Genomic DNA, 15484 nt, shown 5'->3' on the forward strand with positions numbered 1-15484 from the left:
ATACACAGAGGTGCTCAGGATGGGTATATTTGCATAAACACTAGAGAAGCGGTGTGGCCTAGTGGAAAGAGCAGGGGCTTGGGAGTCAAAGGACCTGGGTTCTACTCCCGGTTCTGCCACTTTCCCACTGTGTGACCTTGGGCAAGTCACTTAACTTCCCTGGACCTCAGTTTCCTCATCTGCAAAATGGAGATTACATACCTTGTTCTGTATCTTACTTAGACTTGGAAATCCATTTGGGACAGAGACTGTATCTGACCTAATTATCTTGCAAGTATCCCAGGGCTTAGAACCATGTTTGGATCTTAGCACTTAACGATTATCATAATTCTTCTAGACTGTGAGCCCACTGCTGGGTAGGGACTGTCTCTATATGTTGCCAACTTGTACTTCCCAAGCGCTTAGAACAGTGCTCTGCACACAGTAAGAGCTCAATAAATACGATTGAATGAATGAATGAATGAATAATTTGTTAAGACTGATGCTTTTATAGTACTGTTGGGAATTAATCAAGTAAAGGAACACCAACCCCTTTTCTACTGGCTTCTACCTCTCTGCAATGATACATTCTTGCTCTGCCGATCCTTATCATTTTTGTCCTTTCAGGTCCTGGAGAAACCAAGAAATGGTGAGTTTGTTCTGGAGAGAGGTTATTCTGGCTATGAAATTGGGATTTTACTTGCATAATGACTTTTGGTTCCTATCCGAATGGCAGAAAATTGTCAATCTCCAAGGGCGTGTGGAGCAGAATCACTTTGCAATACTTAATACCAAAGAGTATGGCATTTGTTCTCCCCTCTGTCACACATTAAAAGGTTAAAAGATTACCAAAAGATGAAAAAAGACTCAACACATTCAAAGCCTAATGGGAAATAGACCAATCCTCAACTTTCGCAATCACTGTTGGAACCAGTGGAACCAGTTGCCGCTGTATTCCAGCTGGAAGGGGCATGGCGTAGTGGATAGAGCATGGGCCTGGGAATAAGAAAGTCTTGGTTTCTAGCCCTGATTCCGCCATTTGTCTGCTGTGTGACCTTGGGCAAGTCAGTTCACTTCTCTGTGCCTCAGTTACCTCATCTGGAAAATGGGGATAGAGACTGTGAGCCCCACTTGGGACAGGGACTATGTCCAACCCAAGTTGCTTGTATCCACTCCAGGGCTTAGTACAGTGCCTGGCACATAGTAAGCACTTAACAAATACCATTATTATTATTATAAGCCAATGCCTAGGGACCTGGGTTCTAAACATCTTCAGGCAGAGAGCCTTGTGAGAGATAGAACATCTCTACACTGCAAGCTCATTGTGAGCAGGGAATGTGTTTGTTTATTGTTATATTGTACTCTCCCAAGTGCTTAGTACAGTGAGTGCTCTGCACACAGTAAGTGCTCAATACATACGACTGACTGACAGACTCTTATGCCTCTCCTGTCTACCCCCTCTGATTGGCTAGTGAGAGATTTGATTAGTAAAGAAGCTAGTCTAAAAGCTGCAGGAGTGAATTCATGTTCTCTTTTCCTGATGCAGTGGGGAGTGGCAGAACGTGGTGACAGGGAGGAGGCCCAAGAGGAAGTCCCGGTGAGCGTAGGTTGATGCCTATGCCCATTTTGGGGACTGCCTGAATTTTGGTGGGCCGACCGATTTTAAACAGTTGTTTTCAAGCTTGTCCTTTGACGTACCTTTTGACACTGGCAAAGTGCTTTACAATTGTTCACATCGAATATTACCCACAATGAGCAACTTTCAAAACTGAAGGCCAGAATGTTAAGTGATTTAGCAAAGGTCACCCTGTTAAGGAAGGGAGAATTGTACCAGTGGCCTCAAAATTCCACCAGACACTGCTTTTAGAAAAGAACAGACAACCAGAAGCTACAGACAAACATTGGTGGATCAACTTTTAAATCCTGAGGTGACTCATACAGATAATTCAGTAATGGTTTCAAAATAAAATCTTTCATTCTTTGAAGTGTTCCTCTGCCACTGTTACTTTGTCATCCAGGAATCCATTCAGCCTGAATGGGATATCTCCATCATCACCATCCATAATCATCATCATCATCATTATCATCATCGGTGGTATTTACTGAGTGCTTACTGTGTGCAGAGCACTGCACTAAGTGCTTGGGAGAGTACCAAACAACAGAGCTGGTGGACACAGTCCCTGCCCACAAAGAGCTTACAGTCTAGGAGGGGAGACAGACATTAATATAAATAAATCATTTATTTATTATTGCATCCACAGCTGCAAAGTAAGATGTCTTAGCTGAGGAATTAATTGCTTCGGGTGAAGTCTGGAGATCAAGAATGGGTATATTTGAGAGATAAAATAAAACACTTTCTTCCAGGGTAAAAAAACAATTTCTGGAAAGTCTGTGAATCACACAAAAATGGTGAAATTCTCCCCTTAGTCAGCCATACCCCTGGTTTTCTTTCAAACTCTACTTAAAACACTTCCTGAGAAGCAGCGTGGCCCAGTGGAAAGAGCCCGGGCTTGGGTGCTGGAGGTCATGGGTTCAAATCCAGCTCCGCCAACTGTCAGCTGTGTGACTTTGGGCAAGTCACTTAACTTCTCTGTGCCTCAGTTACCTCATCTGTAAAATGGGGATTAAGACTGTGAGCCCCCCGTGGGACAACCTGATCACCCTTATATCCCCCTCCCCCAGCACTTAGAACAGTGCTTCACACATAGTAAGCACTTAACAAATGCCATCATTATTATTATTATAAATCACCTCCAGATTACTTCACCTAACTGAAGTCACTCTGGTGAAGACTGAGCACTCATGTACCGTCTATAAATCAAGTGCAACTCTCTTCTGTTGTTGAGCAGCTATCTAGCTTGTATGTTCTATATGATGTTTTGTTTTGTTTTGTTGTCTGTCTCCCCCTTCTAGACTGTGAGCCCATTGTTGGGTAGGGACCATCTCTATACGTTGCCTACTTGTCCTTCCCAAGTGCTTAGTACAGTGCTCTGCACACAGTAAGCGCTCAATAAATACGATTGAATGAATGAATGTCCAAAGCTCTTTAGTTGATTTGCAATTTTGCTCCCCCTCCCCTTTAAGATCGCTCACCCCTTTAATTCAGGCAGCATGTCTTGGTTTTCTTTTATGTGTGCCAAGGTACCTTGAACACTGTTGCAATAGAAAAGCCATAGTAGACTACGTAGTAGACACTGCTGCCAACAGTGACATTATATTTGTGGGTGTGAGTGTCACTGAGAGAGAATTCCTCGCCCACCATGCCCATGAAAAAACAGAAATTAACTTTTTCTGATCGCTCGCCATTTGGGGTGAACATGGCCCCACAGTTTGTGGGGGTAAGGTCTGTCCTGCCACCAGCAGGAAGATTTGGGTGTTTTTGCAATAGTGGTGATGGTCGGCATGGGGCCATCCATACTCTCTCACCTTTAGTTCAATGCCCCAGCGCTTAGTAATAATAATAATAATAATGGTATTTGTTAAGTGCTTACTATGTGCAAAGCACTGTTCTAAGCGCTGGGGGTTACAAGGTGATCAGGTTGTCCCATGTGGGATTCGCAATCTTAATCCCCATTTTACAGGTGAGGTAACTGTGGCCCAGAGAAGTTAAGTGACTTGCCCAAAGTCACACAGCTGACAATTGGCAGAGCCGGGATTTGAACCCATGACCTCTGACTCCAAAGCCCGGGCTCTTTCCACTGAGCCACGCTGCTTGCCAGAGCTTAGTATAGTGTCCTTGTGCTTAATACAGTGCCTGGCACATATGAAGACCTTAACAAATAACATTATTATCATCATCCCCCAGGACCCAGAGGAACCCAGTGAGAGAGTGCTGGTCAGGAGAATGGGAGCTGTCTCTGGGAATAGACTGAAATATCTCTGAGGCCTTTACAGCAGCAGACACAGCTGTGCCCTCATCCATTTCACAGGTCACCTCTGGGCGAGATATTTCAGCAGTTACTAGCACTCTAAATATTGTTGACTAACTCATTTCTAAATGAAGCACTTGGACTTATGCCCCATGAAGTGCCAGTGGTTTTCGGCAATAGACTGTAACAAGTCAAAGGAGGAAACGATTCTCTTATGATGTTTAAATGGTTAGGTAAACTTTCTGTGTGAATGAAAATATCAGACCCTGAGACATGATTTATTTTTAACCAGGCACCTTCGAGTCTCGTACACAGCCAAGATTCCAACAATTACACATACTCGCTGTTGGATTAATTAAAATGCCCAGAGGAAGTTTAATTGCAACTCTAAGTTATTCCCCAAAGGAAATTTCAATAAGCAGAATATTTTAGATTAAACATGGACATGTGATTAGTCAAAGGCAATCTGCGGTGATTAAGTGAAAATAGCTCATCAGACTGTCTAGTCTCTGGACCTATCTATTCAACTTGCTTTCACCAGATGGGAAAGTCTGTGGATCAAAGCCAATTAGAAGTAGCTGCCACGAAGATAGTTGGATTTGCTTTTTTTTTTTTCCTATAGTATTTGTTAAGTGCTTACTGGGTGACAAGCACTGTACCTAAGCGCTGGAAAGGATAATCAGGTTGGAAACAGTCCCTGTCCCACATGGGGTTCAAAGTCTTAATCCCCATTTTACAGATGAATTAAGTGAGGCACAAAAAGTTAAATGATTTGCTCAAGGTCACAAAGCAGAAAAGTGGTGGAGCCGGGGTTAGAACCTACGTCCTCGGACTCTCAGGCCTGTGCTCTTTCCACTAAGCCACAGTACTTCCCCACTGGTTGGGGCTCTAAATGATGTTCAGGCTCCTTTCCCAGCTTGAAATATCAGGAACAGTGCCATTTTCTACAACCATGGTTTCTGCTATGCCAACGGCCTCTTTCACACATCAAATCCTGCCTTCTGTGGCTAACCCTTAGAAAACCCTGAAAGGGAGATGTAACAGAGAGAATGTCCAGTTTATCTGTTTCTTTAATCCATTATTTTGTAACACCAGATGAAAACACTTGTCTGTGTAATCCAATCTTCGTTAGACTACATTGCTATATTATTGCTTATTAGCTGTTCATCTCTAGATATCGGTGGCCACTCTATTAAGATTTGTTCCCTCATTTTCCTGACATTGGGATTGGGCTGTTTCGATGGTAACGATGACCCCACTTTTCTTTCTTTTGGAATGTTTTGATCTACTAGTTTTCACAATAAATCTGAGAGATGTGGGTCTTTATGTGCAGAGAGATAAAGGCACAGATCAATTGTAGACTAAAGCCTCCTTGAGGGTAGAATCAGTCAGTCTATTGTATTTATTGAGCACTTATTCTTTGTAGAGAACTGTACTAAGTTCTTGGGAGAGTTTTGTTATATTGTATTCTCCCAAACACTTAGTATGGTGCTCCACTCATAATAAGTGCTCAATAAATTCAATTGAATGAATGAATGAATGAACAATATAACAGACTCATTCCCTGCCCACAATGAGCTTAAAGTCTAGAGGAGCTTAGAGTCTAGAGGAGAAAGGTCCTGTCCTCCACCTCTTTTGTTCTTTCCCAAGCATCTAGAACAGTGCTATGCACATAGTAGAAGTCTCAAAACCTCACCAATTAATAGATTCCAATTCCAGATGAAAAATCAGCCCTCCCGAACTCTTCCAGCCCTAAAGTTCTCAAAAGCTTTTCCCACACGGACCCATATTACATTGAGAGTTCCTTGGAAGCTGAAGGAGAAAAGGATATTGCTCTGAATTAACCAATCAGTCAATTGATGGCATTCATTAAGTGCTTACCATGTGCAGAGCGCCGTATGAAGAGCTTGGGAGAGTATGGCACAATAGAACTAGTGGACACATTCTCTGCCCACAACAAGCTGCCAATGTTACCTTAATTCTTACTGGCCCACAGGTGAAAATGTCCAGGCCTTGCTTGATTTCCTGGTTCCCCAGATTACGAGCCAGGGCCAATTGGCTTGGTTGAGCACCAGATAGACTAGTTCACCCTCTATCCTAAGATCCAAGTACAGTAGATTTGTCCACGGCTGTAACTCCAAAATGCGCCGTGGCTTACTTTGGTTCAGTTGCTCTTTTGGCCAAAGAATTGTCCAATGCTTCTCCGATGTCACTCTTTGGGAGAAGGGAGAGGAAGAGATGCAGGGAAAGAGGACCGCTCTCTGGGTGAAAATCAAAGTGTATTTTATATGGAGTTCTTTTTCTTTTTCCTACAGGACTAAATGGTTAATTGGCCACGTAGCGACCGAGCCCAGAACCCAAAATGAATAATTCAACGTCCTTGAACTCCACCGATGATGGGCTGGTTCTGGGGAGCCCCTATAAAACCGTGGAAGTGGTGTTCATCGTTCTGGTCGCCGGATCCCTGAGCCTGGTCACCATCATCGGGAACATCCTGGTCATGGTCTCCATCAAAGTCAACCGGCACCTCCAGACGGTCAACAACTACTTCCTGTTCAGCTTGGCCTGCGCGGACCTCATCATCGGCGTCTTCTCCATGAACCTGTACACGCTGTACACTGTGATCGGTTACTGGCCCCTGGGGGCCGTAGTGTGTGACCTGTGGTTGGCCTTGGACTACGTGGCCAGTAACGCTTCCGTCATGAACCTGCTCATCATCAGCTTCGACCGGTACTTCTGCGTCACCAAGCCGCTGACCTATCCAGTCCGGCGCACGACCAAGATGGCAGGCATGATGATCGCGGCGGCCTGGGTGCTTTCCTTCATCCTGTGGGCCCCCGCCATCTTGTTCTGGCAGTTCATCGTCGGGGTGCGGACTGTCAAAGAAGGAGAGTGCTACATCCAGTTCTTTTCCAACGCCGCCGTGACCTTCGGCACGGCCATAGCCGCCTTCTACCTGCCCGTCATCATCATGACGGTCCTGTACTGGCACATATCCCGGGCCAGCAAGAGCAGGATCAAAAAGGACAAGAAAGAGCCGGTGGCCAATCAGGATCCGGTCTCTCCCAGCCTGGTCCAGGGGAGGATAGTGAAGCCCAGCAACAATAACCTGCCCACCGGAGATGACAGGCTGGACCATGGCAAAGTGCAGAACGGCAAGGCCACTGGGGAGGCCAGCCTGGAAGATTGCATCCCGGGGGAAGAGAAAGAGAGCTCCAATGACTCCACCTCGGTCAGCGTTGTCGCTTCCAACATGAGGGAGGAAGAAGTCGGCAGAGAGACCGGACAGGGGGCCGCCTCCCAGGGACGCTCCAAAGCGGACAACTCCCAGTTCAAGGGCATCCGCATAGTGACCAAGACTGAGAAGGGCGACTGCTGTGCCCCCATCCACGTTTCGGCGGAGGTCGCGGGGGCCCAGGGCCAGAACGGGAACGACAGGCAGAACGTAGTGGCCCGCAAGATTGTCAAGATGACCAAGCAGCCGGCCAAGAAGAAACCGCCCCCTTCCAGAGAAAAGAAAGTGACGAGGACTATCCTGGCCATTCTCTTGGCCTTCATCATGACCTGGACCCCGTACAATGTCATGGTGCTCATCAATACCTTCTGCGCCACCTGCATCCCCAACACGGTCTGGACGATAGGCTACTGGCTCTGTTATATCAACAGCACCATCAACCCCGCTTGCTATGCCCTGTGTAACGCCACCTTCAAGAAGACCTTCAAACACCTCCTTTTGTGTCACTACAAGAACATAGGAGCCACGAGGTAAAGGGTGACAAGGGAAAGAGCTTGGAAAAAACAAAAAGGGGGAGGGACAGGGAAGGGGTGGAGGAGAAGGGAAGGACAGATTCCCAGTTTTAAAAACTCTGCCACAGCACTTTACGCTCTTCATACGGAACGGGCGGTCCCAACGTCCGATGGAGAAATTCACTGGGGGCCGGCTCTCTCTGCCATCGCTGGAGGACTCCCCTTTAACTTCCTTTTCGGTCTGGGATCGGACCGGGACTGAGAAGATTGTTGGGAGGATAGGAGCCGGTGGTCGGCTTGGACTTGACGTACTGATCATACTACTGTGAGGAAGGGCTTTCTGACTCTCCAGTTGTGTCCGTTCCTGTACAATAACAATACCCCCACCTCTCCCCAGTTTGGGTTTTTTTTTTTTTGGTTTATTACTAAGCGTTCGTCTGAAAAACATATATGTACACATACCAACCTGTTTGGAAATCTGTTTGATGAGTAGATAAGAAAATAAGTCAGGGAGACAAAGGGGCTGAGAGAGAGTCTGCTAAGCTTGAGGATAACTGGGTTACTTTGGTCAGGATCTGGCTTGGAGAAAGCGAATGTAACAAGAGGCCGTGTTTGCTCCCATTCACCTCTTTCCCATCGCCCAAAGGAGACCCACAGAAAAAGCACCAGAAAAAGCTGGTATAAAACCCCAAGCATTGGGAGAATCTCCTGGCTTCTTTGGTGTCTGGCTGGCCAAGCTTGGACAGAGAAGATGGAGAACTAACTCTGCCCTTTGAGCCGACTTGGGTCCATGTAAGCCAAAGCTTTTGAGGACTTGGTTCATTTAAAGCACCTTTTATCTCCTCGGCCTTTCCTGCCCCTATACCTCGATGCGACTCAGCAACCTGCCCTGGGTACGATGATGAGGACACAGAGTCACCTGTGCATTTAGGGCCTTCATCAAATTAGTTGTCGGAGAGTTTGGCTAGAAGAAACCAATGGAGACCGCGTGGATTTATATCACAGTTATGAGCAATGGGCCAAGGGGACCGAAGGGAGAGAGGTGATGCGGGCCTGAATGGGTTTGAGCATGTGTCTGACTGTTACATCTGAAATCTTAGCAGAAAGAGGTACGGTCACGTATTCAGATCCAGTCAGCAGAGGGACACGGCTATTTCTCGCCTTGGACGGTCCAGCTAAGCGTGCTCACCATCGAAGTTCAGTACAGTTGGGCCTCTAAATCAGAGGTAACCTCCTCCTCCTCTCTCCCACCTCCCAGATCGGTCGAGCAGGTGGCCAATCATGGTTCATATGATGACCAGCAGTGGAGCATCTAGGGCTGGAGCATTGGAAGTTGACACCTCAGGTGCTCTTTCGTGGGATTGCGGCCCCCTATGTTGGTGGAGCCTAAAGATTACTTACAACAGTCATTCTGCTCATCAGACATGGAAACTGGGAGATGGAGCAGGGGCCTCCACTGTGCTGGGCAAACATATGCTAACTAATCTGTGTCCCTTTCTGCCATATTTCTGCAATGCCAACTCCAGGGCCATCCCACCGCCATGAGTGTCACTCTAAGGCAGGAGGCCAACTGTTTAATCTCTGGATTATCATAGTCACCTCAAATGTTTCCTGGCTCTGGCCCCAGACAACAGATTTCCAAGCCTTTCCTCTTCTCCAGGCCCTGGTGCCCTGTTGCTTTTGTGATAGTCTGTAGCGGGGCAGCAACGAGAAAGGAGAGAGGAGTTTAAGGAGGTCCACTAAGAGAGCAGATTCCAAATGCCAATCGAACGTTGCCAATTCTGTCTCCATCGGATCTGCTTCAGGATCCTCCTGGCTAAAAAATGACGAGTCCTTCTGTAATAATGTCTGTTATGGCCTAAAAGAAAACAGGACCAACTCAGTACAGTCTCACAGATGAATGTAAGTGGATTTGTCAGCTTCTCTGAGCTTCCACAGCCACACAGGTTGCTGCCATGAACTGTATTATCCAAAGAGCGGCATTATAGAGTCCTTCCTTTTAAGATGGTTCCATTTTAATCCAAATGTATGGAAGCATTGTGCGGACTGACATTCACCCAGGAGAAAGCCAGTGACGTCCTAGGTTCTTATTTGTGGTTCAAACACGTGATACAGTTATAGCTGGGTAAAGTACCAAGATACATAGTCTTCCAAGCCAGATTTCAAAACGATGGCCTTTTGCATTCTCAAGATACTCACCTAGGAAGCTTAATCTTTCTTCCTTCCTCCATATCAAATTAGGGTGCGTCTCATTGAAGGTAACACTATCCCCCATTTCATGTCCAGAAGTGAAACTCCAAATTCGGTATCCGACAGGATGAGGAAATGGTCAGATGTGACATAGGGAGGTGACCATCTGACTTTTCATTTTATTGTGGTGTAGTTACCCTGCTGGGGATGCAAAGCAAGGTCTCTATTTAGATCTAGCATCATTCCCATGGACACTATTCATGATGTTATAAATTCTCGTTCTGTCGTTCTGATTATAAGTTGTCAAGGAAATGAATGCTCACCAGAGGTCTGCCACAGTCTTGGTAGCTCAGTGAGACTTGAACTTACATGATACTCTATTGGTTGGGTGAAAGAGGGATTCTAGAGCTTCTGTGATACTTTACTAGTGAGGAGAGAATCTAGAGCCTCTGTGATAGTCTACTAAGTTGAAAGAGAGGGAAATCTAGAACTTCTGTGATACTCTACTAGTTGGGGGAGAGTGAGTCTAGAGCTTCTGTGATACTCTACTGAGGAGAAATGAGTATGGGAAGGTGAAAAACTAAGTTCAGTAAGAACTGTTCCTCTTCTGGTAGACTAAATAATCTCCATCCCAAAAGGATGGTGAGAACCCAAATTCCAGAACATGTTTTTATCCAAAAAAGTGACTTCTCCTAAAGCCTCTGCCAACTCTTGCCTCCCAATGAATAAGTTACATTCCTAAAGGGCTTTTTAGGGTTCACTGCTCTAAGGAGCATATTTCACCTTTCTCTCTTGACCTTCACCCAGTCCCCATTTTTAAGAGTTAGGCTACAGTATTCCATATCCGTCTGGATTTTGGAATAAATCTTTTAACATAAAATGGCATTTTACTACAGCCCTGAAACTTTGTCTGTTTTAGTTTTGGTATTTGCTAAGTGCTTCTTACGTACCAAGAGCTGGAGTAAATAGAAGATAATTGGATTGAATAGTCTCAGTCCCAGTCGAGACTTATAGTCTCAGGGGCAGGGAAAACAGATATCTTTATCTCCACTTTACAGTTGAGGAAACTGAGGCCCTGGCAGGGTTAAGTGACTTGCCCAAGGACCTCTAGCAGGCAAGGGCTGAAATGGAATTTGAACTCAGGTCTCCTGAGTCCTGGATCCCTGGTCTTTCCACTCGGTCATGGCTGTTCCTTGCTTCTCTGTCCATAGCACGAGCTGGAACCCAGAGAAAGCATTTCAGCACTTAGTACAATGCTCTGCATACAGTAAGCACTTAATAAATACAATTGAATCAATTTCAGAAAGATTGGAGGTTCGGGATTAGCAGAGCTCATAGTGTCCCCATTTGTTTGGTCATCCCTAGTTTTTATTAGTTTATTAATCTCCTTTTCCACAATCTCAACACTGAAGACTAGAGAAGTTCCCAGTGTTGGTTGAATGGTGCAGTGTATTTTCAGCATGTGTATACAATCCCAGGCCTCTTAACTGTGCTTGTCTCAACAGGGTGCACGATGCAGCATGGATCGTGTGTGCATTGGCTGTTATATTACTGGAATGAGCTGTGTGCATACAGTACACGCACTCTACATGAAGTAACGGACGTGTACAGTGTGTATCCCTATCAGTGTATGCATCGATAAACTGTACACCCGATCTATGTAATATGGCATATATTGCATAAGAAGATGTGTCGATCTGCTTTCCGAATAGCAGAGGTAGATGTTTGTGCTCCCATTTATTCACGAGATATAGTATTTTTTTTAACAGAGAAGAATCAAGCAAATAAGGCCAAAACCATACCTATATGAAACTGTTTTATAATCTCAAATAGCATGGCACTGATTTTCATTATCTCTTAGAAAAAAAAGAATAAATCTACTGCTGATCTAGACTGATGTGACAATAGCATTTTGTGCTTGTGTGTCCCCTCCTACTCCACGGTAACATTCGTTCCGGCTAAACTGTCCATCTAACGGCACCGATCTTCACCGATCTTGCGCTTGTGGCTTGTTGGTGGGGAATCCAGTCCAGTCTTCAAGTTCCTCGCTACCCTCCTCGGCTTTGGGGGTCACAGAGCGTGAAGAGGAAAGTGATTTGGCGAAGACTGTTCAAAGGATAATGGCAGAGGAGATGAAAAGGAAAATGTTTTGCAGGGGGTCCTTCTGCAAACAGGGTTCAAAGGCCAGGGATACCACTCCAGGGTTCAGCTGGAGGCCGCTGGGTCGCGTGATTCAACATCAATCAATATGAGCCCTCACTGCTCGGGCTAGGTCCCAGAGCAGAGCACTACGTCCCGCTTACCCCTTCCCCAAGGGTTGAAGATCACACCGTTGTGTTCCTCTCTTTCCTATCGTTCTGCCGAGAACTGGCAAGGCCGCTTCAGAGTAGCTGTTGGCGCAGCTGGGACATCAGGACGATGGAACATCAGCAGCTTCCGGGGCAATGGGACTATGACTTCCCTGCTTCCCATCCCGGAAGGAGTCTGCTTCCTGACAGATTCTGTTCCCTCCTGGCTCCCCGAGCTGTAAGTCAAACGAAGGGTGAACATTTCTACACCAGATGATGGACTTGGTCGCTGGGGATCAGCTGTGGCTTTGGAGTCTAAAAAACACACTGGACATTGTATGGATTTCTGAATCACACTTTTCTCCATCACCTTACACAGACACACAACACACATGCACACACACACATGCTCACTTTTGTATCCATTACTGACCATCAAAAATATATCAACTAATATTCTTCAACATTCTTGAGGTAAAAACCAGGCATCCCCCCAACTCCCTGTGACTTTTCAAGAAAGGTTTGGAGAGGCCGATTTTAGTGTCTGGTCTCTGACAGGATTTCAGGTTTTAGGTGCTCTGACCTTAAGTTGGGTGATGATTGTCTGTCAGCAGACTGTTTGCTGTGCTCCTTGCTGGTTCTAAAAAGGGCCCCTGTCCAACCCTAACACTTTGAACAGTGTTCTGCTCAGAGTAGGTGCTCATTAGGTACAGATAAATACAGGTGAGGAGGATGACAAAGTTCCTGCAGTTTCTGCCAGAGTCTCCCTTGCTACAAGGAAGGGGCACTGGCAGAATCCAGTTTCACAGGTAATGATTTTGGTCTTTAGTACAAATACACACAGGCATGAACCAGAAGCAGAGTAGCCTAGTGGAGTCAGAGGCTCTGGGTTCTCATCTCATCTCTGCCACTTGTCTTCTGGGTGACCTTGGGCAAGTCACTTAACTTCTCTGCCTGTTACCTCATCTGTAAAATGTGGATTAAGACTGTGAGCCCCACATGGGGTTTGGATTTTGCCCATCCCTCTCTTTGTATCTACCCCTGTACTTTGTACAATGTGTGGCACATTGCAAGCACTTAACAAATGCCATTAAGAGTAGCACTAACAACAACAGCAAAAAAGTTGGGTCTTTATAATCCTTAGATGCCACATAGAGATGAACTTCCCAAACTATGGCCTCCCTCAACCCCAAACCTGAGATCTTGGATTGAGGCTGCTAACTCCCAAGCCTATAATTATGGTCACCATCATCAAGATTTAATCAGTGCTTCCTTGGTGCAGAGCTCTGTGCTAGATGCTCAGGGACCTATGATAAAAGTTGAAGACAGTCCCTGCCTTCAAGGAGCTTCCAATTAAGCAGCAGGATTTATCATCCTCCCAAGTACTTATTACAGTGCTCTGCACACAGTAAGCGCTTAGTAAATACCACTGATTGATGCATCATCACTAGAGAAACCCAGAATCCATTACATGAAATGTGAACCAAACAGACGCTCCCTGGGCAATAACTACCCTACAGTGAAAATAATTCCTGTGAGGAAGAAAGGACAGGGATTGATTATCACGGCTGACAGCTCAAATCACGATCTTAAACATTTTCCATCCCTGGGAAGCAGTTTGACATCATTGCTTCTGCAGCAGAAATTTTAAATGCAGGAAGTTACTAAATAAATTTGAAGAGGGAGATGAAGACCCTTCAGCCTGTTAAAAGAAGTCTCAAACACCTTCTTTATACTTGTGGGAGACTGTAAGCTCATTGTGGGCAGGGAATGTGTCTGTTATATTGTTATGTTGTACTTTCCCAAGTACTTAGTAGAGTGCTATATGCACAGTAATCACTCAATAATTATGATTGAGTGATTGTTTGATATGTCTTTATGTGTCCTGGATTTGGGCAGTTATCAATCAATCAAGGGTATTTCTATGTGTGTATACAAATATTGAAGCACGTGAATAAATATACATTGAGGATTCTCCCCACTTCTGACCTGTTTGTCTTAATCAATCAGTCAATCCTAGGGATGAGAGAATGTCTGGACTCATGGTTTATTTGGCACTTGATTTGTTTGATTTGGGTATAGCATTGCATGCCTTTCAGGAATGGAATAGCTAATTAGGAGAGTCTTCTTTTATTAAAAAAAATCAACAAAGCTTCCCTTAGGGGATTGATAAAGTCCAATTTCCTCCTTCAGTCCCAGTTGTAGTTCACCATGCATGAAGCTCTCGGGATTTAAGTATAACTCTCCAAAATGCCGTATTCTTACCCTGACTCTCTCCTGACTGCCATCTGTTCTCTGAGTACTAACTGTTTGTTGTTCCTTCAAATGCTAGTTTGGCTGTTTGAAGCCCACCAAACCACGTTATACATAGAAAAGGTAGGTGAATATAGATCTGTCTCCTTCATTCTCTTCAGTCTATACATACTATTTCCTAGACTGGGAGCCAGCTGTGGGCAGGGATTGTCTCTACTGGTTGCTGAATTGTACTTTCCAAATACTTAGTACAGTGCTCTGCACACGGTAAGCGCTCAGTAATTATGATTGAATTGAGTGACGGTTGGGTGCCCAGCCCTGGACTGAGCGTTTATCCAAATGAGACAGGGACAATGATTAAAAAGAAGGATTAACTGGACCAGGACAGATGACAGTTACACATACGTGTTCTGTAAACATCATTTGAGGAATAACCTTTATAGTCTACATACCCACATCTACTAGTCTATGACTTTCACTAAAATAGTTTCCCTGTAAGATATTTCAATCTCTACATAGCACTTGGACTTCTGGCCAGACACGGACCAGACAGATAGCACCATCTTATTGTTATCATAATTATTATTATTATGTTTGTTAAAGACTCACTATGTGTCAAGCACTGTTCGGAACAATGGGATAGATACACATTAATCGGGTCGGATGCCATTCCTGTCCCACGTGGGACTCACTGTCTAAGTAGAAGGGAGAACAGATAGTGAATCCTCATTTTATAGATGAGGATACTGAAATACAAAGAAGTAAAGTGATTTGCCCAAAGTCACACAGTAGGCAAGTGGCAGAGACAGGATTAGAACTCAGATCCTCTGATTCCCAGGCCCATGCTGTTCATTCATTCATTTATTCATTCAATCGTATTTATTGAGCACTTACTGTGTGCAGAGCACTGTACTAAGTGCTTGGGAAGTACAAGTCGGCAACATATTGATACGGTCCCTACCCAATAATGGGCTCACAGTCTAGAAGGCTACACTTCTCCTCAGTGGCACATGTACACATCATCTCAAACGTATATGGATGTTCAGAACTCTGTAGAGGATTTCAAATGGTGACTTTCCTATCGTTTTGTTCACCATCCATTTAATGCTTTTTCCCTTTCTTTATCTTCATTTTCTCCACCATTATTATTATGCCACC

The 15484-nt window shown here is 45.0% G+C and overlaps 1 protein-coding gene across 2 annotated transcripts in view; it reads left to right on the forward strand.

Annotated features, from left to right (window-relative positions):
• Positions 1–12976, forward strand: part of CHRM2 (cholinergic receptor muscarinic 2) — a 106014-nt gene extending 93038 nt beyond the window's left edge. For both annotated transcript variants that reach the window (XM_038753211.1, XM_038753212.1), the window contains exon 2: positions 6164–12976. In XM_038753211.1, the coding sequence (XP_038609139.1) occupies positions 6211–7617 (1407 nt within the window). In that variant the 5' untranslated portion in view covers positions 6164–6210 and the 3' untranslated portion in view covers positions 7618–12976. The remainder of the gene's footprint in view (positions 1–6163) is intronic.
• Positions 12977–15484: the final 2508 nt, after the last annotated feature.

This window comes from Tachyglossus aculeatus, chromosome 10, assembly GCF_015852505.1.
Source record: "Tachyglossus aculeatus isolate mTacAcu1 chromosome 10, mTacAcu1.pri, whole genome shotgun sequence".
NCBI lineage: Eukaryota > Metazoa > Chordata > Mammalia > Monotremata > Tachyglossidae > Tachyglossus > Tachyglossus aculeatus.